Source organism: Sitophilus oryzae, unplaced genomic scaffold (genome assembly GCF_002938485.1).
Source record: "Sitophilus oryzae breed Bouriz unplaced genomic scaffold, Soryzae_2.0 scaffold_111_pilon_pilon, whole genome shotgun sequence".
Lineage (NCBI taxonomy): Eukaryota > Metazoa > Arthropoda > Insecta > Coleoptera > Curculionidae > Sitophilus > Sitophilus oryzae.
The window spans coordinates 8020100-8041958 of NW_022145749.1; the positions used below are offsets into that span (position 1 = coordinate 8020100).

General features: G+C 32.1%; 2 protein-coding genes across 2 annotated transcripts; both read right to left on the reverse strand.

Annotated features, from left to right (window-relative positions):
• Positions 1–2842: 2842 nt before the first annotated feature.
• Positions 2843–5304, reverse strand: LOC115883460 (larval cuticle protein 65Ag1-like). The gene is made up of 2 exons (XM_030901826.1): positions 5122–5304; positions 2843–3055 (listed from the first exon to the last, which is right to left on the reverse strand). The coding sequence occupies exons 1-2, from the start codon at positions 5302–5304 to the stop codon at positions 2843–2845; spliced, it is 396 nt and encodes a 131-aa protein (XP_030757686.1).
• Positions 5305–8500: 3196 nt separating this feature from the next.
• LOC115882909 (endocuticle structural glycoprotein ABD-4-like) lies at positions 8501–15445 on the reverse strand. The gene is made up of 2 exons (XM_030901176.1): positions 15201–15445; positions 8501–8923 (listed from the first exon to the last, which is right to left on the reverse strand). Exons 1-2 carry the CDS (start codon positions 15390–15392, stop codon positions 8720–8722), a joined length of 396 nt encoding a protein of 131 aa, XP_030757036.1. The 5' UTR covers positions 15393–15445; the 3' UTR covers positions 8501–8719.
• Between the last annotated feature and the right edge of the window lie 6414 nt (positions 15446–21859).

Here is a 21859-nt window from a genome sequence, read left to right on the forward strand (position 1 = left end):
GGACCCAGATATGTACGCCATTGATGCCTTTACAACAAACTGGGAAACATTTTATTTTTTGCTTTCCCTCCATTTTCAATGGTCCCAAAGGCTCTGCAAAAAGAAAAAAAATTATTTCTGATCAGGCAGAAGGTATAATGGTTGTACCCAACTGGGTTTCGCAACCTTGGTATTCGGTTTTAAGGGCGATGTTAATAGATGAGCCGATTATTTTTTTAAATTAATAAATATTTACTTCTTTTAGCGGATCTCCCCACCCGTTAGCCAACATCTTTCTCTGACGGGAGGTCCGGCTATCAGGCAAGCCTTGCTCTTAGGGAATGTTCCAGAAGAAGCGCTGGAAATTTGCATGTCTTCAATAACAAGTAACACCTTAAAACAGTCTAACTCAGGGCTTAAATAATGGTGGGAATTTTGTAGCGTTAAGAACTTAGATCCCTTCTCGGTTTCGGGTTCCAACGTTCTAATATTTTGACTCAACTCTTTAACGAAGGCGCATCTTTTAGCTCATTAAGTTCTTATAGAGCAGCCATAGCACAGATAGCGGGCCCAGACCTCTTACAAGATTTTCGTATGCAAAGGTTTTTTAAGGGAATATATATGTTGAGACCTAATAAGCCCAAGTCCGAAAATACCTGGGATCCTACGTACGTAGTACTTAATTATTTAAAAATAAAAAATAATTATGAGTTAACCTTGGAGGGGCTTACGCATAAATTAGTGACATTACTGGCCTTAGCATCGGGTCAACGTTTACAAACACTATCGCTTATTGATATAAGGGAAATTTTTCGGAAGTTAGGGGAAATACATATAAAAATTAGCGCAAGATTAAAAACATTCGGTAGAAATAAGCCGCAACCCTTTTTACGCTTACCTTATTTCAAGAAAGACGCTAATTTATGCGTAGCTAGCACGTTAGTAGAGTATCTAAAACGAACAGAGAGCATTAGAGGAAGTATAACTTCTGTTTTCGTAACAATCAAGAAACCGCATAAGAAAACATCCACTCAAACCTTGGGGAGCTGGATTAAAATTGTCCTAAATAAGAGTAGGATTGATACGGATCATTTTACCGCTCATAGTACACGGCATGCTGTAACTTCAGCAGCTGCCAGGAAAGGGTTAAATTTTGATACCATCAGACTCGCTGCTGTTGGTCTAAAAATTCTAGAATGTTCGCTACTGTTTACAATAGATCCTTGATGGATAATGAGAATAGTTTTGCTGAGAAATTAATCTTTATATATTTTCAATATAGAAATGGGAGAAAAGATTATGTTGTTGTTATTACTTTAAAATCTACATTGTACTTATTTATGGAGACGAGACCTATATAATCACAAGATTAAACGAACTTACCTGAAGTGAAGTTCAATCTTGATTATATGAAGGTCTCGTCGAAATAAATAAGTTCCTCCCACCCTCAACCTCAATTTACAACAACATAATAAGTATCTTTAAATTGACTAAATAAGAAATGATGCAAGGGCATATAATGAGGTAAGGGAGCAGGGAAGCGAGGGGCATGTTGAAATTTGTTTGTTTAGGCTTTAAAATGTGTGGTCGCCGCACGGAGAAAAGGGAACTACATTGTACTTATTTATTTCGACGAGACCTTCATATAATCAAGATTGAACTTCACTTCAGGTAAGTTCGTTTAATCTTGTGATTATGTTATGTTTTAATAGATATTTCCATTTTTAATTTAATATTTTAAGGCCTTTGTCTCAAATTAAGTTAAGTTGGATAATGTTGTTTGATGTGAAATTTATGTTACCTATACTTTTTTCTTTAGTTGTGTTGATGTTTGTGTTTATGTTAATTTTTTATGACAGATTACTTAATAATTTGATATTATTTTCATTAAAAATCTCAATTTTTTATCCATTTTACTTTGAAAAACCATCCCTTGCTCTGATTGACGAATTGCACCACCATTGAACAAAAATTAGTTAGTACCGAAAGTATCGAAAGAAACGGGAAATCCCGGTTCCTAAGAGACGCGGTACCGAAATTCCCGCTTCCGAAAAACAGCTACGGTTCCGGAAGCCCTAATCCGTAACCTGGAAAGAGTTAACGGTCTAAGACACTCGAAGAAATTTCTCAGAACTTAAGACCGTGAAAAGTAAAAGATTTTTCTTGATTTAAGTAAGGACAATCTTAGAATTGCCACGGGGTTTTTAACAGGACACTCTTCAATGAACAGTTCAGTAGATTAAATCTACTAAACTATGGCGAATGCAGATTCTGTGGGGAAAATGGGGAAACACCAGAACACTTCATTACTGAGTGCGCCAAGGCGACAATTATTCGTGCTATACACTTTGATACGACTGATATCGGACATTTGAGAACTAACCTCTGTAAAACCGTCTCAGATACTGGCTTTTGTCAAAGTCCTGGAACTGTTTGATGAATTATAACTCAAGAAAGGGGTACACAATAGATCTGTATGGTCGCGGTGATTAACCCTCCTTCTATACATTCTACATTCGGGGTTCGAATTCAACAAAATAGAGATCAATCAACCAAAATAATCCGACTTTGTTTTATTTATTTATATCTTATATCATTGGTTTTCAAATTTTTCATGTGCATTTCACCTTTCAGAAGAACTATATTAGGCCACAGATTAGGCGGTGCATTTGGATAGGCGTACGGTGCATTCAGTGCACAGTGTGGTATTATCTGATACAGATAACTGGTAACTTCAAATTTAATATCGTTTTGTAGTAAAAATTAAAAAGTAAATAAAACAATCAATATCATTAACACAACATGCTCTATTTACACATATTCAATAAATACACTTTAACAAAATCGTTCAATCTCAATTCATCTAAGGCTTCTGTTCGGCTGCTTCTTCTGGATGGGCCTCGTTCCATGCCAGAGCCCTGGCAATGGCGGCGGGGATTTCTGGAGCTTGGGGAATGTCGGAACCTTGAGGTTGGTAACCGTTCTCGTCAGCTACGTAGCTGAATTGATGCTGTTGACCCTCTGGGTCGGTGTAATGGACTGAGCCTTGGACAGCTTGACCGGCTTCTTCACCAATCTGTATATAACAAGAACAAAAGAGTAATTATTCAATTTCTAGAATATTTTTAATTTTGAAAAATAAAAACTAGGTATTTGCTTGAAACTCTGACACAGGTTGCTGGTAGGCCTTGTCACAAATAAAAATATTTTCTTGAGTTAAGAGTATATTATACAGGGTGGTCCATCAGTGCAAGAAAGTCTAATACCGTCGTTGTTGTCGAAGATATAAAAAAAAATTATACAGTGTTTCAAAAAATATGTGCCATCTCTCGATTCTGCCTTATTTCGTAGCTACAGTGTGTTAGTGTATTTTAGATTTATTACAATTTTCTTAGTACTCTTAGTATTATTAGGTTCGATTCTGCCTTGTTTCGTAGCTACAGGGTGTTAAAGTCTTAGTATATTTTAGATTTATTATAATTTCCTTAGTACTCTTAGTAATTCGAATGAAATTTGAAGGGTAAAAGTTTTAAGTAAAGGAAAAAAAGTGTCGACATATTTACCAGGTACGTGCATATTATGGGTTATCACTGGAATATTTTTCTAAAAAAAGCATGTACGCCACTGACTTTCCCCTTGTTAGTAGCGAAATAGTGTAATAATAATTAAGAATAGTAGCAGTTTAATGCCGATTAAAACTTGTCTCTTAATATTTTGTCGATTTGGGCCTCCTTGATGAGACAAACGCAATTTTATTTATTTGTCTTGATCCATGTCTAAAGCTTCATTCAGAACCTCGCAATTAGTGGAATAAATTGGTGGTTTCAATTACACTTTATATTTTCAGTTTACGATCATTCACAATGTTTAAAAAATACAATTGAAATTAATAGAATATCCTAGCAACAGCTTGCTTTAGGCAATTGTATCCATAGAGAAAACCTAATATTAGGCTTACAAAGAAATCAACTTTTGATTTCTAACCACAATTTCTCTTGACGGAAGATCAAAGGCCAAAATGACGTGTCTCGCAAATTTTGAAGTATAATTAGTGGAAAAGTGAAAAGTTTGATTACTTTCTACTAATTGAAAATGTCTACCACTAATTTTGACGATGGTTAGATTAGGTTATGAATGCTTACATTGATATTAAAGGCAAACCAAAACAAACATCTACGCTAATTGACACCACTAATTTATTCCACTAATTGCGAGGTTCTGAAGAAAGCTTTAAAAATTTTTAATATCATTAACTTGCGAAGTGTTAAATAAGTACTCATTGATTCCTCATCAAAAAATATGAAAAAAACTTATAAACATGAGTATGGAAATGCATAGATTTAGAGTTACAGGATGAAACTTTTTAAAATGAGGTTTTCTGTAATTATTTTAAATATCATTATTTTTTATTTAAAATTGCTGTAGGTTGGACTAATAGTAATAATAACTAATAGTAAAATTTAGAAAGATAGAAAAACTGTGACCGTCTTCGTGGGAAATTCTATTTCAGAAAGTTGGCAATACCGAACATAGGACATTTTAAATATTAAAATATTGTTCAGGCCATAAAAAAAATATTGTGAATACGAATTCTACACAGAAAAATAAAGGTTGTAGTTTAAAAAAACTTACACCTTTCTCATTACTTTTTTGGCTAACCCTATATACAGGGTGAGTCTTAAATAAGTGCAAATATTTTTAGGGGTGATATATTTCGACCCCAGAAACACGATTATTTTTTCCAGGATTTTTTCGCGAAAACAAAATTTTGAATTTTTTTTTTCAAAAACATGATTGCTTGATAATAGGGCAACATAGTAGCTTAAATTTAAAAGAAAGAAAATCCAGAAAAGATGCAGTGACTCTCAAAATTAAAGCAAAAAATCTTTTTTTTTGAAATTTTTACATTAAAATAACTCGACTATTTCGGATTTATTTGAAAAACGATAAAGAAAAAATATGTTTCTTTTATCGGGATCTACCAACCCTCAAAATATTTTTACTTATGTAAGAAGACTCGCCCTGTATAATAAACTTTTTTTATGAATTGCACATTTATAAACCATGTAAACGGCAATATCGACGATAATGGACCTCGCACTTTTGGACCACCCTGTATAGTTAGTAACTAATAATACTGACCTGTTTAAGCTGCCCTTGTTGTTCCTGTCCGGAACCATCACCAGCCTCGTATTTCCATTGGAACGAACCATCGGGAGAGATGTCAGATTCCTGAGACAGGATAGGCACTGGTTCGGGTTCCTGCAGAGCAGCACCGTAGACCACGGCGTACAGAGCCACGAAAACAATAATTTTAGCGAACATTTTCGAACTAATGTAAGAAGTACTTCTTCGGACAACGAGCACTTAATGAAGAAGTTAAAAAATGCGTCCTCTTATATACAAAAAATCCTGCTAAGGTTATCCTAACCACCCAAAATATTGTTGGCCAAAACATAATTTTTTTTCTTATATTATTCAAGGATCGAGCGTCTTAGATTTGATGGTAATAATTTTGAATAGATTTAATTAAGGTGAAGAGCAACGGTTCAGTAAAGATACATAGACTTGTTTGCACAACACTTCGAATATGCATATAGATGTATATTGGGTTATTTTATGTTGTTATAATGACTTGTTTGGTCCCAATACAAATTGACGAGTGAAATTACAGAGATTAATGACTTTGAAGAATGCTTGACATGACTATTTGATTTTTTGCAAGCATTTATTATCAAGCGAACAGATTTTAAGTCAAACGTTGAAGGACGCAGAAGGGGTGGCAGAAAAATTGAGACGCGTTTTTCAAGAATTAATAGTACTGGTGCATTATGCAGTATTACACTAACAAATTTCTTTGAAAAATTTGACAGTGTTTCTATACAATATTTTATAAAATCACACATATTACACTGACAAATTCTTTGACAAAATAAAATCTTTGACAAAGAAAATTACTGGCTATTATACTGGCCTTAGTATCGTATGATCGAATAAAAACGGCGTCAGTGATGACTATGAAATGAACATAGATGACATTTCCCATATAAATTTACATATAAAATGACAGCGATCTTCATTTCATAACCATCGCTGCCGCCGTTTTTTTTTCGATCATACGGTATTAGTGAAATGATATAATGTAAAGAAATTTTAAATAAATTAATCTCCTGATTTCGCTGATGCTGAAATCGATGCATCGGAACCTTTAAACACAAATATCTTGAAAACCGTTCACTGTTCTCAACTAAACGAAGAGCACCTTTTTTATGTAAAAAAGTCCTGGCTTTAATTTTCACTTCTTGAAATTACTGTATCTATTAGTATAAGGATAAAAGAAGTACCTCCAGTAGTACTCTCTATCCTAATGGAAAGTACCCTTTCAGGGCTCTTACAGAATTTTGCACCATTCGCTTTGGCATTAAAATGTGTGTAACAGTATTTTAGAAAGTTTAGTATTTCAAGAAAAACGGTTTACCAATGATATTAAAAATATTCAAAATATATTATTTTTATTTAACCTTTCGAGGGCTGTATTTTCTTAGAAAGCATTTTAGGACATGTTCATAGGAACTTCTTGTTTTATTTTTATCTATAGAATCACCCACCGAAGTAAGATACACAATTTTTTTGACACCTTCTATATTTTTTCTGCGCTTTGCACCATTTTCTTCTATTCCGTTTATGAATTTTCTTTCTTACTGCAATTACCATCGCCACTTCTAGCAAGTTATATCTCGAATCCAGCGTTCTTAACTATGGTACGGATAAAATAAACTGGGCAAAATGGGACAGTGTCTAGAGGTTGCTTGCCCGTGCTTTCTTCGCGGTTTTAACTGTACGGTTAAAACCGAGTAAAATAACCGAAGTATATGAGGACTCTACTATATCAAACGTCGGCGTCGTTGGAGTGTCAGAGAACAAATATACAGGGTCCTGCAACAGTACGTAGAGCCTCTATAATAAAGATGTTTAGAAAAACGTTTAAGTGCAGGTAAATGGATTAGATTTACTAGGACGGATTTCACGAAAATATAATTATTTATACAGGGTGTCCCAAAAAGTTTTGCATAAAAAAGCTCGCCAGATGAAACTTAAATTTAAAGAAAAATTAATTAATTTGTAAATAAACAACTGTGGTGTTGTAACATTGAATTTTGAATGCTGAAAACGGTATATGTTTTTTCAATTTTTTAGAAGCTAATTGAAATTATATATTAATTGTTAAAATCTTTAAATCATTAAGCAGAAAAAAATGTTCATTTTTTTTGTCTAATCTTATGAAATACTATATTCATGATATAATAATAATATACAGGGTTTTTAGATTTTTACAAATTGTTAAGTTTTGGGTTCGTTGAAGGACTATTAGAGGTAGAATTTAAAAATATTTTTACAAGACACCGAGTGTCCCAAATAGTAAAAAATATTTTAGTTGTATTTTTTTAAATGTAACACCCTGTATATTATTCTATTTTTTGATTCTACCATTGAAATAAAGAAAATTTTGATTAAGGTTTATCACACTTGAACCTTATACCGTTGTTGAAATATTTTCAATTTTATAAAATTGCAGTAAAAATTTTAAGGCTTCATTTCTCCAAGGGTATCAACATTTTTAATATTAAATATTTACTGAAATTTATTTATTGATCAGATATTGTGTTGCAATAATAAACAAAATACTACCTTATACAGAGTGTCTAAAAATTTATATTAAATAATTACTAACTTTAAACGGCAATAACTTGTTTAATTTAAATGGAACACCCTGTTTTTTACTAGAATCAGATACATAATTTAATTGTTTATCAAATTTCACCATCTTAATCAAATTTACCGTTATAGAATAATTTTAATCGTAGAAACTAAAAATAAAATAATATACAAGGTGTTCCATTTAAAAAAATACAACTTTGATATTTTTTATTTATTTGGGACACTTTGTATCTTGTAAAAATATTATTAAATTGTAGCTCTAATAGTCCTTCAATGAACCCAAAACTTACAATTTTTAAAAATATAATCGTTTACCTACAATAGTCCGTGTCTTATGTGGTGAACAACCCTGTATAATCTTCGTTAATAAACTTGTTTAATAAATAAGTGTTAACCTAGCATTTTTCTGTATACAACTGGTTTGTTGATCTTGGGTATTTACGTTTTGTACAGTAAAATTTGACAAATTGTATTATGTAGCTGATATTTTACTTCTAATTTATATATAGCTTTATTATACAGGGTGATTCTTAAATAAGTTCAAATATTTTTAGGGGTAGTATATTTGGATCTCAGAAGCACGTTTATAAGTTTTTTCGTGAAAAACTATTTTGAAAATTAGAAATTTTTGGATTTTTTTTGGATATTTGTTCAATTTTTAGTTAAATTAAAAAACGGCACCTAAAGCCAGGTGTTGCCGGTCGTGTATAAGTTTATATTATTTCTTAGTTTATATTATATAAAAGATAATATTTTTTAAGTTTATTAAATTTAAAATGAATTAAAAGACGACACATTTTATAAAATTGCTCACTTTATTATCTACATATTTATCTCATAACACAACAAACAGTATAATATGATTATAAAATATATATAAAATACACTTTTATTTACAAAAGCACGACTGTATATAAATACAAAGAAACAATCAATAATAAATCAGACTTGTACATATACAATAAAAATCTAAATCCTGAAAGTCAGCGGTACGTAATCCTTAGTTAGCGATGAGTATCGGTTATTCCCCGTCTTGTTCCGGATGGGCGGCGTTGTATTCCAGAGCCCTGGCAATGGCGGGTGGGATTTCTGGAGCGACGGGGATGTCGGGACTCTGGGGCTGGTAACCGTTCTCGTCGGCAGTGTAGGTCAGCTGGTGTCCGCTACCCTCGTTGTCCGTCCACGAGGCGGCGCCCTGCATCACTACGGGAGTCTCTTTTTCAATCTGGAATATAGAAAAAATATTGTTTATACATTGAAAAAAAAAATCCGATAAATGGTAAATAAATCTTTTATACGGAGCGATCAACAATGATTGCTTTAGTTAGCGATATTGTGATAAAGAATTTTGTGATTAGTGGTTAGTACTGATGCTAATGAAAATTATCGATCGACAAATTTTCGAAAACTATGATAATTCATTTTTCATTTATTATTATACAAAACGAATTTAAATATCGGTCAAAAATTAGTCATAACATTTTTAATTTTTGTTTTATTTTGATCAATGACTAAAGAATACAAGCACACGTAACGCTCATACACGGGTTGGGGCAGAGTTTGTGTTTTGAGACGCCATTTTTTTGGAGACAATGGACGTGTCACCAGTGACAATTTTAGCGATTTTTGGTAGTTTGTTCCAGGGGGGTGACAGTAAACCGGAAAATTGGAAACAGTTCTGGCCCGGTCCTACCCAGGCAGAAAGCATGGCCTTCTAGACTGTCCTAGACAAAAATCTGAATATTTCTATATGATTTCTGTCAATTTCTGTTACGGAACATTTTTATGCACGTCGGCGTCCTCTTCTTTTTTCTGTGTGTCAGCCATGTGTCAACTCCCGAGGCCTCTGGCAAGGTCGAGCGCCATTTTAATTTTTGCCGTTTAGATTTGATTGGAAGTTTGTTTATGATATTTCGGCTGAAATTTATAAGTACAAAGATGTTTTTTAATATAAAGTTTCTTGTTAACACTTTAATAAAGTATATATGATATTAATTACATAAAGAAAATGATGAAATCGACGTTTCTGCGTGTAGTAGGTATGGGCAAAGGTATGGGCCATATTATATGTAAAAATAGGTAATATATTAACTGTTTTTATATTTTTTTAGCTTTAGATCCAAGGATCTTGGGATATTCTTTGCCAAGGATTTTTCCGTATCTCTACTTTAAAGACTGATCGGTGATTTTGAGCAATTGAAAGCAAGTTACACAAGGTAAATTATGATTATTGAAATATTATTAGCCTACATTAATTATCTACAAGATGAACAGAAATGCGTAATTACATTTCACATAGGTACCTATTATGTATTTTCATAGCAATAATGCTATGTATGTAGATTATTTTTTTGTAGATTATTTTTAAAATACAAATGAGGTATTAGATGTATATTATGTATCATATTTCTTATTCATTTTATTTTCATTCAAGTCCTGTTTGATTTAATTCACAAAAGTCTTATGTGCCTATATTTATGTTTTTTTACATATTTTTTTTTGATGCCAGGTTTTGCGTGGGCTGTTGTCTTTTTCCTGCTTCCAGTTAGTTAGTTTTACGCCCGTGAAGCTGTGAAAACATTTATTTATCTTCAAGTTTCTGTAAGTCAGTGCACTGTTACTTTACTAATTCACTTTAACACAGCATCTCTGATGTTATTTAAATATTTTGATATTGATACAGTAGTTTATGTGTTTATAGCTCTTTAATTGTGTTGATTTGCATATTTACATTGTTCTAAATTCCAAATAAATGTTTTTGAGTAATTTTGTTGTATTATTTACTACTAGAAAGAGTAAAAAGTATATTAACCCTCATTTAAACCTCCTGAACAGCCCGCCATTAAAAACCGTAAACGGAAATAAATTTCATAAAATTGAAATTGTCATGTCTATGTCATGTAAAATGTCCCAGCCGCCATATCTGAAAATTAGTTACCCAGGCAGCCACGCTGTTTCCATAATTTAACATTGACTTGACACTTCTTCTTGTATTTATTATTTTATGGTTTGTTCTGTATAGGAACTTTGTATAAACTTTATTACAATGGTGATTTATTCAGCTTTCAAATGTAAAACCCGCAACGATAAGAAAGAGGCCGGAGTTACGTTTCATAAACAGACCACTCCACCTTTTTAGCGTTTTCTTATTGAATTTGATAATTATTTTTCTGATATTACATGTACTTGATTTGTGCTATACATCGATACTAGTTTTGTACCTTTGTTATTTGTTAACATTTTTATACGTTTTTTTATAATTAATTAGTACGATACCAACTAAATAAGCAGCATACACCATAGGCGTAGTCAAAACATTTAGAAAAATATATAAATATCTCTTCAAGCACCTAAGTTAAGAAAAATATGCGGCACGGCACTGTTTGGAGACATGGTAACAATTTGGTTTCAGGTGTTATTGGTCCTTGTATTCTTTATGGACGATTTACACGGGACCAGTTGTGAAGACAGTCCATTTTGGCATCAGAAAATTATAAACACTTCTAAATAGTTGAACAGCTTAAGATAATAGCTGGAGACATTCCAATCGAATGGACTGTCTTTATTTATACGATGCCAATATTGGATTGGCTTTAGTAGAATGTCTTCACAATTGGCTTCGTGTAAATCGTCCATTAGTCATTAGTTTTAATGCTGATCAGCTGATAATAATTGAATTTCTTAAATTTATTGTTAACCAAAGAGCAAATTATTTTTTAGATTTTACTTTTATTAGCGAAATACCTAGGTTTTTTCCAAGAAGGTAGTTGCATACTAAACAATGTAAATTTTAATACGCAAAAATAATTAACAAAATGGCTATTTTACAGGCTCTTTTCATGAAATGAGCTGTATATAATTATTTACTAGATATTATAGTTCGACATCCTTGTCGACAATTTTAAAAATGTAATGAGTACTTTTTGTATTATTTAATTTTTTCGGCAGAATAATTTTCTTTGATCTTATGGCCTTAAAATTAAATATCCTTTTTAATATGGTGTAGGTATATTAATAAACAACAGCTAGTAAATTCATTTAAGCAAAAAGAAATTGCTTAATACTGAAAAACATATAACTACATAATAATCGCAGGAAAATATCAATTAAATTATGTTAAAATATATTTTATAGTCTTTTAATTACATTTTTGAAATGTATATCTATGGTTTTTAATTGTAAACATAACCAGGCGGCTACAAAACACCATAATAAATGAAAATGACCTATTGAATATGGAAAAATCTAAGGTGATTCAGGCAATAAAACATAATTTATAAATTCATCATTGATAAATATTAATCTTTAATTTAATCAAGAAGTCAATTTTTGTGTAATTTAAACATTTTAAAGTATATATAAGATATCTTTTGAATAACAATTAATAAGGTTAATTGTTTTTGCATAAAAGATGATTTATAGATAGGAAAAAAATCAAAAATATTTGTCAAATAAGAATAAGACAAATCTACCGGGTGTGTCTCAAAAGTGGCCCACTCTTTGCTCAACTTTTTTATTTTTTCAGATAAAAAAACGAGATTTGGTATGTTAGTATATGACATAAATTAGGATTGATTGATTTATTCAATTGTTTTTGGTCACTTCCTGTTTCACCGGAAATTACTACAACTTTTGATTTTTAAATGGCACCCTCTGTATCTTTTTACTTTATTCGATAGAAAATGACATTCTCAATAGAATGACATATCATATGTCAGCTTTTGATATTCTCGCTTAATAAAAAATCTAAATTTTTCTATCTAGATTTCAATCTAGAGTGCCATGGTTATATTAAAAACCGAAATGTTTTTAATCAAGAAGCTTTGTAAAAATAGATTTGATCGTCTAACGTTTTTAGTCACCCTGTCCTGGCTGGTTAAATATGACCAAATCGTATTTTTAATCATATCTCAATTTTTTCGAACGGAACGAGGGTGGCTCATTAGCATATTTGGAAAAATATTTTTTTACGAATTATTTGATACCACATACCACACACTTGGTATTTGGAGTCAAATTTTCGTTATGAACCGCACGTTATAATTTCAAATAAACCATATGCAAAAATATCAAAAGTTGACATATGATACGCCATTCTATTCAGAGTGTTATTTTCTATCGAATAAAGTAAAAAAATACCGCTCAAAAGTATTAATTTTTGCGACGTGATTGACAATATAAAAAAGTCATTTTAACGCCTAGGTCTAAAAGTAAAGCACTTTTACGCCAAAGCATAAAAGTACGAAAATATATTATTAAACTGACATAAAGTGTCAAATTCAACTAGCGTAACCATAGTTTCTCAATATATAATTAATAATTACATATAAGGTATGACATTTAAATCTTTTTATATTACTTGGAACGTTTGAAATTGTTTAAAAACTTATTTGGTGGCGTTTGAAAAAATAGCATGTTCTATTCGGTTTAAAAATGACTTTTTGTGCCACGGCTATATGTGTCAATGTACAGCCTCGCCACAAAAAATGCCCCATTTTACTCCTAATACAAATACAACAATATACTATTATTATTAACAGAATTAATGATTTTTAAATGGCTTTACAGCAGAAACTGCAAGGTTTTGATATAGGAACATGGTCATATTGGTCATATCGTTTATCGTCATATCATCAATATTAGTTCCTTAATTTTTCCTGATTTTGGTTAAGATAACACGAACACCCTATACAGGGGGTTCCATTTTTGTGTATTTTACATGTTTTTCGTTTATGAGTAGAGATACAAACATGCTACACACAGATTTGTCCTAGCTCCCTATGTTTCTGAAATACGGGACGAATTTGAAAATGCTGCAATTTTCGATTCCTTGCGTATTTCGGTTATATTATTATTTAATTTAAATTAATAATAATATTAATTATCAGTTAACTTATTGAAAAGATAAAAAATGAGTCTCACAAAGTCTTTCACGTTGAATCCTGTGGCGTAATTAGTTTTTCGTTAGGAACTGTCATTTATAAAAACACACATTACTTTGCTAACTCAAAATAGAAACTAGAGGGCCTCGGATAAAGCTGTGTGGTAGCACCTTTAAGCAAAGCTTTAAAGCACAGCTTTAAAGCACAGCTTAAGGGCTCGAACTCACTGACGACTAGGTCGCAACGACCTGGCCATCGGTTGGCCGGATGTATTGCGTTTTTAGCTGCGGCCAGATGAGCGACCAGTTTCAACAGAGTTGTCAAATCTAACGATTTTTTACGTTTTACCAATTAGAAAATATTGTTTCAGAAATGTTAAAATATCCGAGTTAACTAAAAAGCGAGTTGCTATTCACAACAAACAAAAAGCATTGTGTACGCGCGACCGACAATAAGGGAGATATTCTGTTTCTTTTTTCTACTGATATGGCGCTCTTATCGACTTTAGAAGTAAATATTAGGGCCATCGTAAAAAAAGATCGTCAGACACTGGCTCTAAATATAAGCAGGTAGAAAGTTTAGCTTCCAGTTATTTCAATGTTTAAAATATAACGAAAAATCTACAACAGTAATTACTTCTATTTTTATGAAAGTTACTTTCTTATTTTTTTTTTCAAAATAATGTACCTAGTAGAAATATAGTCTAATGAACCCTGTTTGAAAAACGTTAAATTAAATATCATATATAAAATACAGTTGTCCTCCTTGTACATGACTGCAATACAACTAAAAAAACTAATTTAATAAAAAAATAAGTGGTTGTAGAAAAACTTTAAATATTATTTTTTTTTATTTTTTAACATCGAAACTCAAAGGTATAATAACAGGTTGTCGTGATCCTGGATTGGACCACCGTCGTCACCAATCTTGTAGTCGCTGCCACCAAATGTTGTAGTTCTCTATTTGACTCGTATCACCACTTGTTGGGAATGTTAAAAAAGGGATTAGATTTAAGTTTACCTTTGATCCAGTCTGTATACTATTTCTTTGGATTTTCTGCACGTGTGCAAAAACTACACTAAAACACTATATCTTATAGAAAATAAAATATTGTGCCTTGAATTTGAGGGATTTCATCTGAAAAATTATTAATTTGGAAGAAAACTGGCAACAAGCGGCAGAAAATAATAATATTTCCCTGCAGTCTTCTGGTCGCAACGACCAACGGACGGCCAGGACGTTAGTGTGCGCTATATCATTTGATATAATGGTTTTAGAGGTAGCTGCGGCCTGGCCGGTGCGACCTGGTCGTCAGTGTGTTTGAGCCCTAAGGTCGAAAGGCATTTGGCGGCCGCGGAATATGAACCCTATTCTGAGACTATCGGAACGATCGCTTCATAATGTAGAAAATAATACAGAATACGGCCCTTGTTCACGATGCGATGGGATCGCGATCGCCTAATGCGTTTTGGCTTTTAGTTTCATAAAAAAGTAGCACAGTAAAGTGAAAACCATATCCTTTTATTTTTACTCATGTACGAGAAAACCCGTAAAAAAGCACAAAAATGAGACACCCCCTAAGTACATTTTCTTTAAATAAATCACTGTAAGTATACTGACTTGCTTGGGTTGCCCGCTCTGCTCCTGCTTGGTACCATCCCCCGACTCGTACGACCACTTGAATGACCCGTCCGGCTGGATGTCGCTCTCCTGCGAGATAATGGGCACGGGTTCCTTGTCGGCCGGAGCACTATATACGGCGCCGCAACATATCGTCGCCAGGATCAGTAACGCCTGCACTTTGGGCGCCATATCGTAATTTACTAGTACTACTACCTAACTGATTCCCGTAGCCGAACTATGCGCTTTTTATATGGGAAATGCCGATGGTTGTGATTTATCGGTCCCCCCTGCATGTACATTACAAAGAAAATTAAGGATGGTACTCGGTGTTGTTGTCGGGTATGTGAGATGACACGGTGGCATTTTGTAATTGCAGAAGGTTCGAGGTAAATAGCAACGACAAAGATTATGAAAAACACGAAATTTTCAAATTAGTACCAAGATGAAATATATCTAGAGGATCTAAACTACAGTATGTCCCAAGATTGTGTTTACAAGAGGAAAACCTTGAGACATTTTGAGAAAAATTTCTTTTTCATAAAAAAAATTGCTTGTCTAAAATGGGTAATGCTGTTCATACTTTTCCAAATTACAAAACCGTTTTAGAGAAAATTAAAAAGAAAACATGAAATTTTGGTTGAATTTTTCCCTTGAAAAAGTCTTAAAAATCCAAAAGCGTTTCTATATGGTACTCGTTATATTCTACTATAATAGTAGAGGAAAGTAACCAAATATGGAATACCATTTAGTTTTTGTGTTATACAGGGTGAGTCTTAAATAAATGCAAATATTTTTAGTGGTAGTATATTTCAACCCCAGAAACACGATTATTAGTTTTTTTTTCGCGATTTCTTTTTTAATTTGGATTTTTTTGATAAAATTTTTGTATTTTTTTTGTTTTTTGTTAAAAAACACAATTTGTTGATCATATGGCAACATAGGTAGTAGATTAAATTTACAAGAAAAAAAATCCAGAAAAGATCCAGTGGTTCTCAAAATGTTAGAAAAAAACTCTTTTTAAAAAAACTTTTTTTGGAACTTTTCAAAGTAAAATATCTCGGTTATTTCGGATTTATTTGAAGAACGGTAAAGAGAAAATATGTTTCTTTTATGGAGATCTACCAGTTCTGAAAATATTTTTACTTATTTAAGACTCACCCTGTATACAAAAAGGGTTTGCAAATATTTTTTTTTTATTTCTTGTCATACATTTGCACATAACTTAATAACTATTTCCTGTTACAGATATTAGTTTAAAGTATATTTTTTTCTCAAAAACAAATAGGAAAACAATAGGAAAAAGTACCCAAATATGGACCACTATAACACGAACACTTCAAACTAATCAAAACTGATTGATGGCCAAACCAAATAAGATTTTTTATTAAATACATTCAAAAAAGAAAAGACACCTAAAACAATCAAACAAACATGTAATCAATTCATCGTCATAATATACAATCACGTATCAAGAAATACTTACTTTCTGAGCACCATAAAAACTTTTCTCATAGCGCTGAAAAAAACATCACCGTGGACACAAAGTCCGTTTGAATGACAAGGCAAAAACCTGCACGTGAGTATAATGATTGAAAGAGATTAAAAATCACTGTCTTTTGAAATTAGGCGTATTCGTTTCCGAGTAACGATAACGGTGGTATTCTATATTAGGCATCTTATTCCATATTGGTTTGTAGAATGCAGAATGAGTAAGAGGGGGGGGGGGTTAATCACCGCGACCTTAAAGTTCTGTTGTGTCCCCCTTTCTTGAGTTATCGCTTATCATACAGTATACAGGGTGCTACAAATTCGAGGTACGAGCATTGGTATCTCGGTAACCGTAATAGGTACGAACATGGTTAAATTGGGACAAAGTTGCGCTTTGGGATGTTCACCAAGATCCCATCAAAAAAGTTTTAAAAATTTCAAGGATTGCTGAGTTTCTTGGATAAAACGGATTTTTTTAAAAATTAATTTTATTTTTTCCCGTCGTTACTTTTAAGAAAATCAAAAAACTAATTGCACATTTTCATAGCCACTTTATTAGGGCTATTTGATAATATTTTTAGATTTTCATATTAGCTGATGATTTGTGAGATACAGAGGCCAACTTAATTTTTTTAAATACGGACCTGCATTTTTTATTTCAGATTTTGAAAGAACTCGGTCTCCTGAGTACAATGATATGCCACACTTAATTTTTTTTTTATTTCAGACATTTGAACACAATTATTTATTTAAACAAATTTCAAGTCCGGCTCTGTTTTTTTTTAAATATTTAATCTATTCATTGTTACAATATCGATAAGCTTTCAAACTTAAAAATGACGTGGGGTAAAACATTGAATATTGAAAATCAAATGCAATAAAATAATAAAAAATAATATACAAATGAATACATTACTTCACGTCATTTGTAAAAGTGAAATCAATACATCTCAACATTAAGAGTATAAAATGCTTTCGGAAGTATAAGAACAAAGTTCAGAGCTATAAATAAAATTGAACGAAAAATAAATTTGTGCAATAGGGAGGGTTGTAACCCTTTCGTAGAACATTAGAAACTAGTTTGTAGATTTGTTGTTTGTAGAGTTAATTATTTATTTATAGTAACTACGATGAATATTACGCATATTATTAGATCGCACACTGAGATTTCAAATTCACAATAAAACAAATAAAAATAATATATTTAAATTGCTGACCTGGATATAATTTATTTGAATCTTCCAATTGGCTCGATTTTCCTTATTCAATGTTAATTAGCGCTGATCAATATGTATATTACAATGAATATAATCAGATTAAATAATTAAAAAAAACAGAGTCGGACTTGATATTATTTTAAATAATAATTATATAGTTTTTTGTTGTTAAGGTACCAAAAAAAAGTATAAAGTGTGGCATATTATTGTACTCAAAAGACCGAGTTCTTTCAAAACCGAAAATAAAAAATGCAAGTCGGTATTTAAAAAAATTAAGTTGGCCTCTGTATCTCACAAATTATCAGCTAATTTGAAAATCTAAAAATACTATCAGATAGCCCTAATAATGTGGCTATGAAAATGTGTAATTAGTTTTTTGATTTTCTTTAAAGTAACGATAGGAAAAAATAAAATTGATTGTCAAAAAAATCCGTTTTTCCAAAAAACTCAGCAATCCTTGAAATTTTTAAAACTTTTTTGATGGCATCTTCGTGAACATCACAAAGCGCAACTTTGCCCCAATTTAACCATGGTCGTATCTATTACGGTTACCGAGATACCAATGCTCGTACCTCGAATTTGTAGCACCCTGTATAACTCATCATACATGAGGATCTTTCTGTTGTAGGAGGGACAGGACTCTGATAAAATACATATGTTCATCCTCGAGGAGTGGGCATCTACTTCCTACAAGGGTATACACCTTTCCACGGTTGGGGTTTAGCCCTCCGTGTCCTTCACAGTCGAGGAGCTTGTCTCCGGCTGAGGTATCCGTGAGGTGGAGGTTAGGGATCTGTCTTCCATTTTCTCCACCTCTTTAACTTGGTCTCTCTTTAGACCTGAGATAACGGTGTTGTCCCAAATCTATAATAGAGGATATATCCCTCTTTCTCTATTGCCTCCTTGGATTTTTTTTTCCTGGCCACGACAACAGCCAGGGACAAGGCAATGAGATGCTCTTTATACCCAGCCAAAGTGCCAGAAAGGATTCCTTCTAGTATCTGACTAGGAGCTTCCCCACCAACGACAAGGTGTCGCATCTTCTAGAGGAAGCCATATTTGGATACTCTCCTCCAGCTCTCCTCTATCAAATTGACAAAATAGTTGCCATGACAAATATTCAAATTTAAAAGTGTCAGTTTTAGCCATAGATAAAAGAAAATAATCTTCTATTAAGATAGATATGAAACTTAATAGTAAAATTTTGGGTCAAAGCGCCCCTCCGTGTTTTTAGTAGAGACTACGTTTAACCCAGAGCCTTCGCCTTTTCTGCTGTAAATATTTTTTATGTTTATATTTGATTTCAAAGGATTTAGTTTTAAAGTTACACTGATATATTAGTATATCAGAGTAACTTTAATAAAACATAAGAATATATATATTTTACAGTTTATTAAATATAAATTTTGACTACAAGGTAGAAAGTAAATCACAATATTTGATAAAACTTATAAGTATACCATTTTTACAGTTTATAAATAATAAAACTATTTCTGACTATGATATTTAAAATTTAGATAGAATATTAAAAAACATACTGGGTATTTGCAGACGCAGGCCCAAATTCAATAAAAACCAAAATTTTTCCTGCGAAAATCGGGCTTTTTCACAGAAAAGGTATTTTTTGATTTATCAACAATCATTGTTAAGTTGACAGGGTGTTTTCTAATTAGTCTAAAAAATTGTGGTGTGATTCCTCATGTGTTCTTAAAACAATTTTTATATAACCATTGGGTCTAAAGTACTTCCTTTCTGATCTACAGGGTGTTAAAAATTTAAAAAAATCGATATTTTGCTTAAAATAAATGGTACTACTGCTTTTTTAAAGAAAATATTTTTTTTTCTTGGCTGGCCATCCTTTTTCAACTAAATTGATCTTTTGAGTTTTTCTTGTTTATCAAACGGTTGCCGAGAAAAAAATAAATATTCTTATTAAAAGCCCGCCTTAAGCCGTTTTCTAACGATTTTTTATTTTTTAGATTAATTAGGAAACACACTGTATATGCATATCACAGGCAACCAAATAAACTAGTAACCTCTAAAAATTATTTTTCCTACCACTAGCGACATACCGTGTTTTTAGTGAGTACTAAATTATTTTATAAAAATTTCACCATATAAGTTTCCAGGCAATGGTTATAGCATAGATAAATGAAACAAGTTTATTGGAAAGTATCCATAAGGACAATGTAAACACTATTTTGGTAATTTCGGATCGGTTCGGCTTTGTCCGGAATTATGTGGCCAGATATTATTTATTCAAATTTATTATAATTTTTTTCTTATGTGAAATACCTATGAAACATTGGAAACCGACGTAATGCCACAATCCACGATGGTTTTTGCAGTTCACAGTTCACAACACAGTTATTTAATTTTTAATGCCACTTTTTCACAATTATCACGAGTTTGAGTGAATTAGATTTAAATTACTCACAAGATAGCAATAATTACTTTGAGAATGGGCGCTTTAAACACTTTTCGGTATTTTTTCAATGAGGGCGGTTTAAATTTTGAAAGATTTTATAATTCTTGATGATTCTGACTTTGATAGAGAAAATTATTTCTGCTTTGTTTGCGGTTGTTCGTAGCAACCGCTATAGCAGCGCTAGATCCCGTACAACGTATGCGACCCAAAACAATTATATGTTTAGCGGGAAGCCGATCATTCAAATCTAAATTTATTTCCTTTATCTATGAGTTAGAGTTTGTGCTCCCAAATTTCTAAAATTGTCATAAGAACGAAATTCTAGAAATTGATTTTACTATTAGCAGAATAATTTTTAAATGGCTCTATCGCAGAAACCAAAATATAGCCGATATACTAATATATTAATTCAGCAATACCCGTTAACAATAAATAATAATGTAATTTACCATAAAGATTGTATATTTCAAAAGTATTACTAAGTACTAAGTACCACTGAGAACAAAAATAACAAAAAACAACTTTGAACAAAAATCATTCTTAATTTCTCGTTTTGTAATGGATTCAAGTACGTCACTTCTTAAACACAATTATATATGTACACAAATAAATAACGACTTTGCAATTTTTTACGGTATGATGAGTCTTTACCACGCATTACTTAAGAAAATAATACACGCTCGCAAAGGTCAATCCCAACATGCAATCGTGTCAATCCGTAATTGATAGCTATGTCAACTACAGTACAAAACTTATTTCTGTTAATCTAGTACGTGAAACAAGCTGATATAAATGTAAATTTTCATTTCCGGAGAATACATAAATATACTGAGTGCTTCATGGTCGATGTTATACTTTTATCTACAATGGGGTAACAATTTTGAGAATATGAATTCTCGTATAAACGCAGTTGCTCCATCGATTTAAATAATAGTACACCATTAATTCATTTTAAAAGATATGCTAATTTAGATGTGACATCTTGTATATTTCTTTAAATGTGGTAGATAACGATTCAGTATAGAATCTAAAAAAATGTTGTACTTGTAGGTACTGGTGTTTATTTATTTTAACTTTCTGCCCTCAATATTAAGGGGCCGCGCGGCCGCTTCTCAGAAACACTATGACATGTACAGGGTGGGCCAAACCCATACAGCCACGGTACGTACTATATAAGTACCTGGTTTTTTAATGTATTTTATGTTTTGTTCCGGACCAAAACTGGATGTAAAATGATCGAAAGTACCTACAATATACGTACTATGGACATACAATGTACGTACTATGGACGTACATTTTTCAACGACGTATACGACCTAGGAATTTAATTAGAAATAATTCAATGGAAGTCAGCTTAAAATATTTATTAATATAAAAACACAGGTACAGGGTCATCCCTTATGTCTTGATACACCCGTGAGTCTGGCTTCGGTCCGGCAACTACACCCTTAGCGCACTCTGTCTTTTATTGGATGTTGATAGATATTTTATTTTTTTTATTCTCGAACTGTTTCTAGCTAAAA

Bases quoted from the DNA above. Each gene is read 5' to 3' on its own strand.
- LOC115883460 (XM_030901826.1), bottom strand. From the start codon at position 5,304: ATGTTCGCTAAAATTATTGTTTTCGTGGCTCTGTACGCCGTGGTCTAC. The intron at 3,056-5,121 runs GTCAGTATTATT...TGTTATATACAG, and splicing joins AACAAGGGCAGCTTAAACAG to ATTGGTGAAGAAGCCGGTCA.
- LOC115882909 (XM_030901176.1), bottom strand. From the start codon at position 15,392: ATGGCGCCCAAAGTGCAGGCGTTACTGATCCTGGCGACGATATGTTGC. The intron at 8,924-15,200 runs GTCAGTATACTT...TCTATATTCCAG, and splicing joins AGAGCGGGCAACCCAAGCAA to ATTGAAAAAGAGACTCCCGT.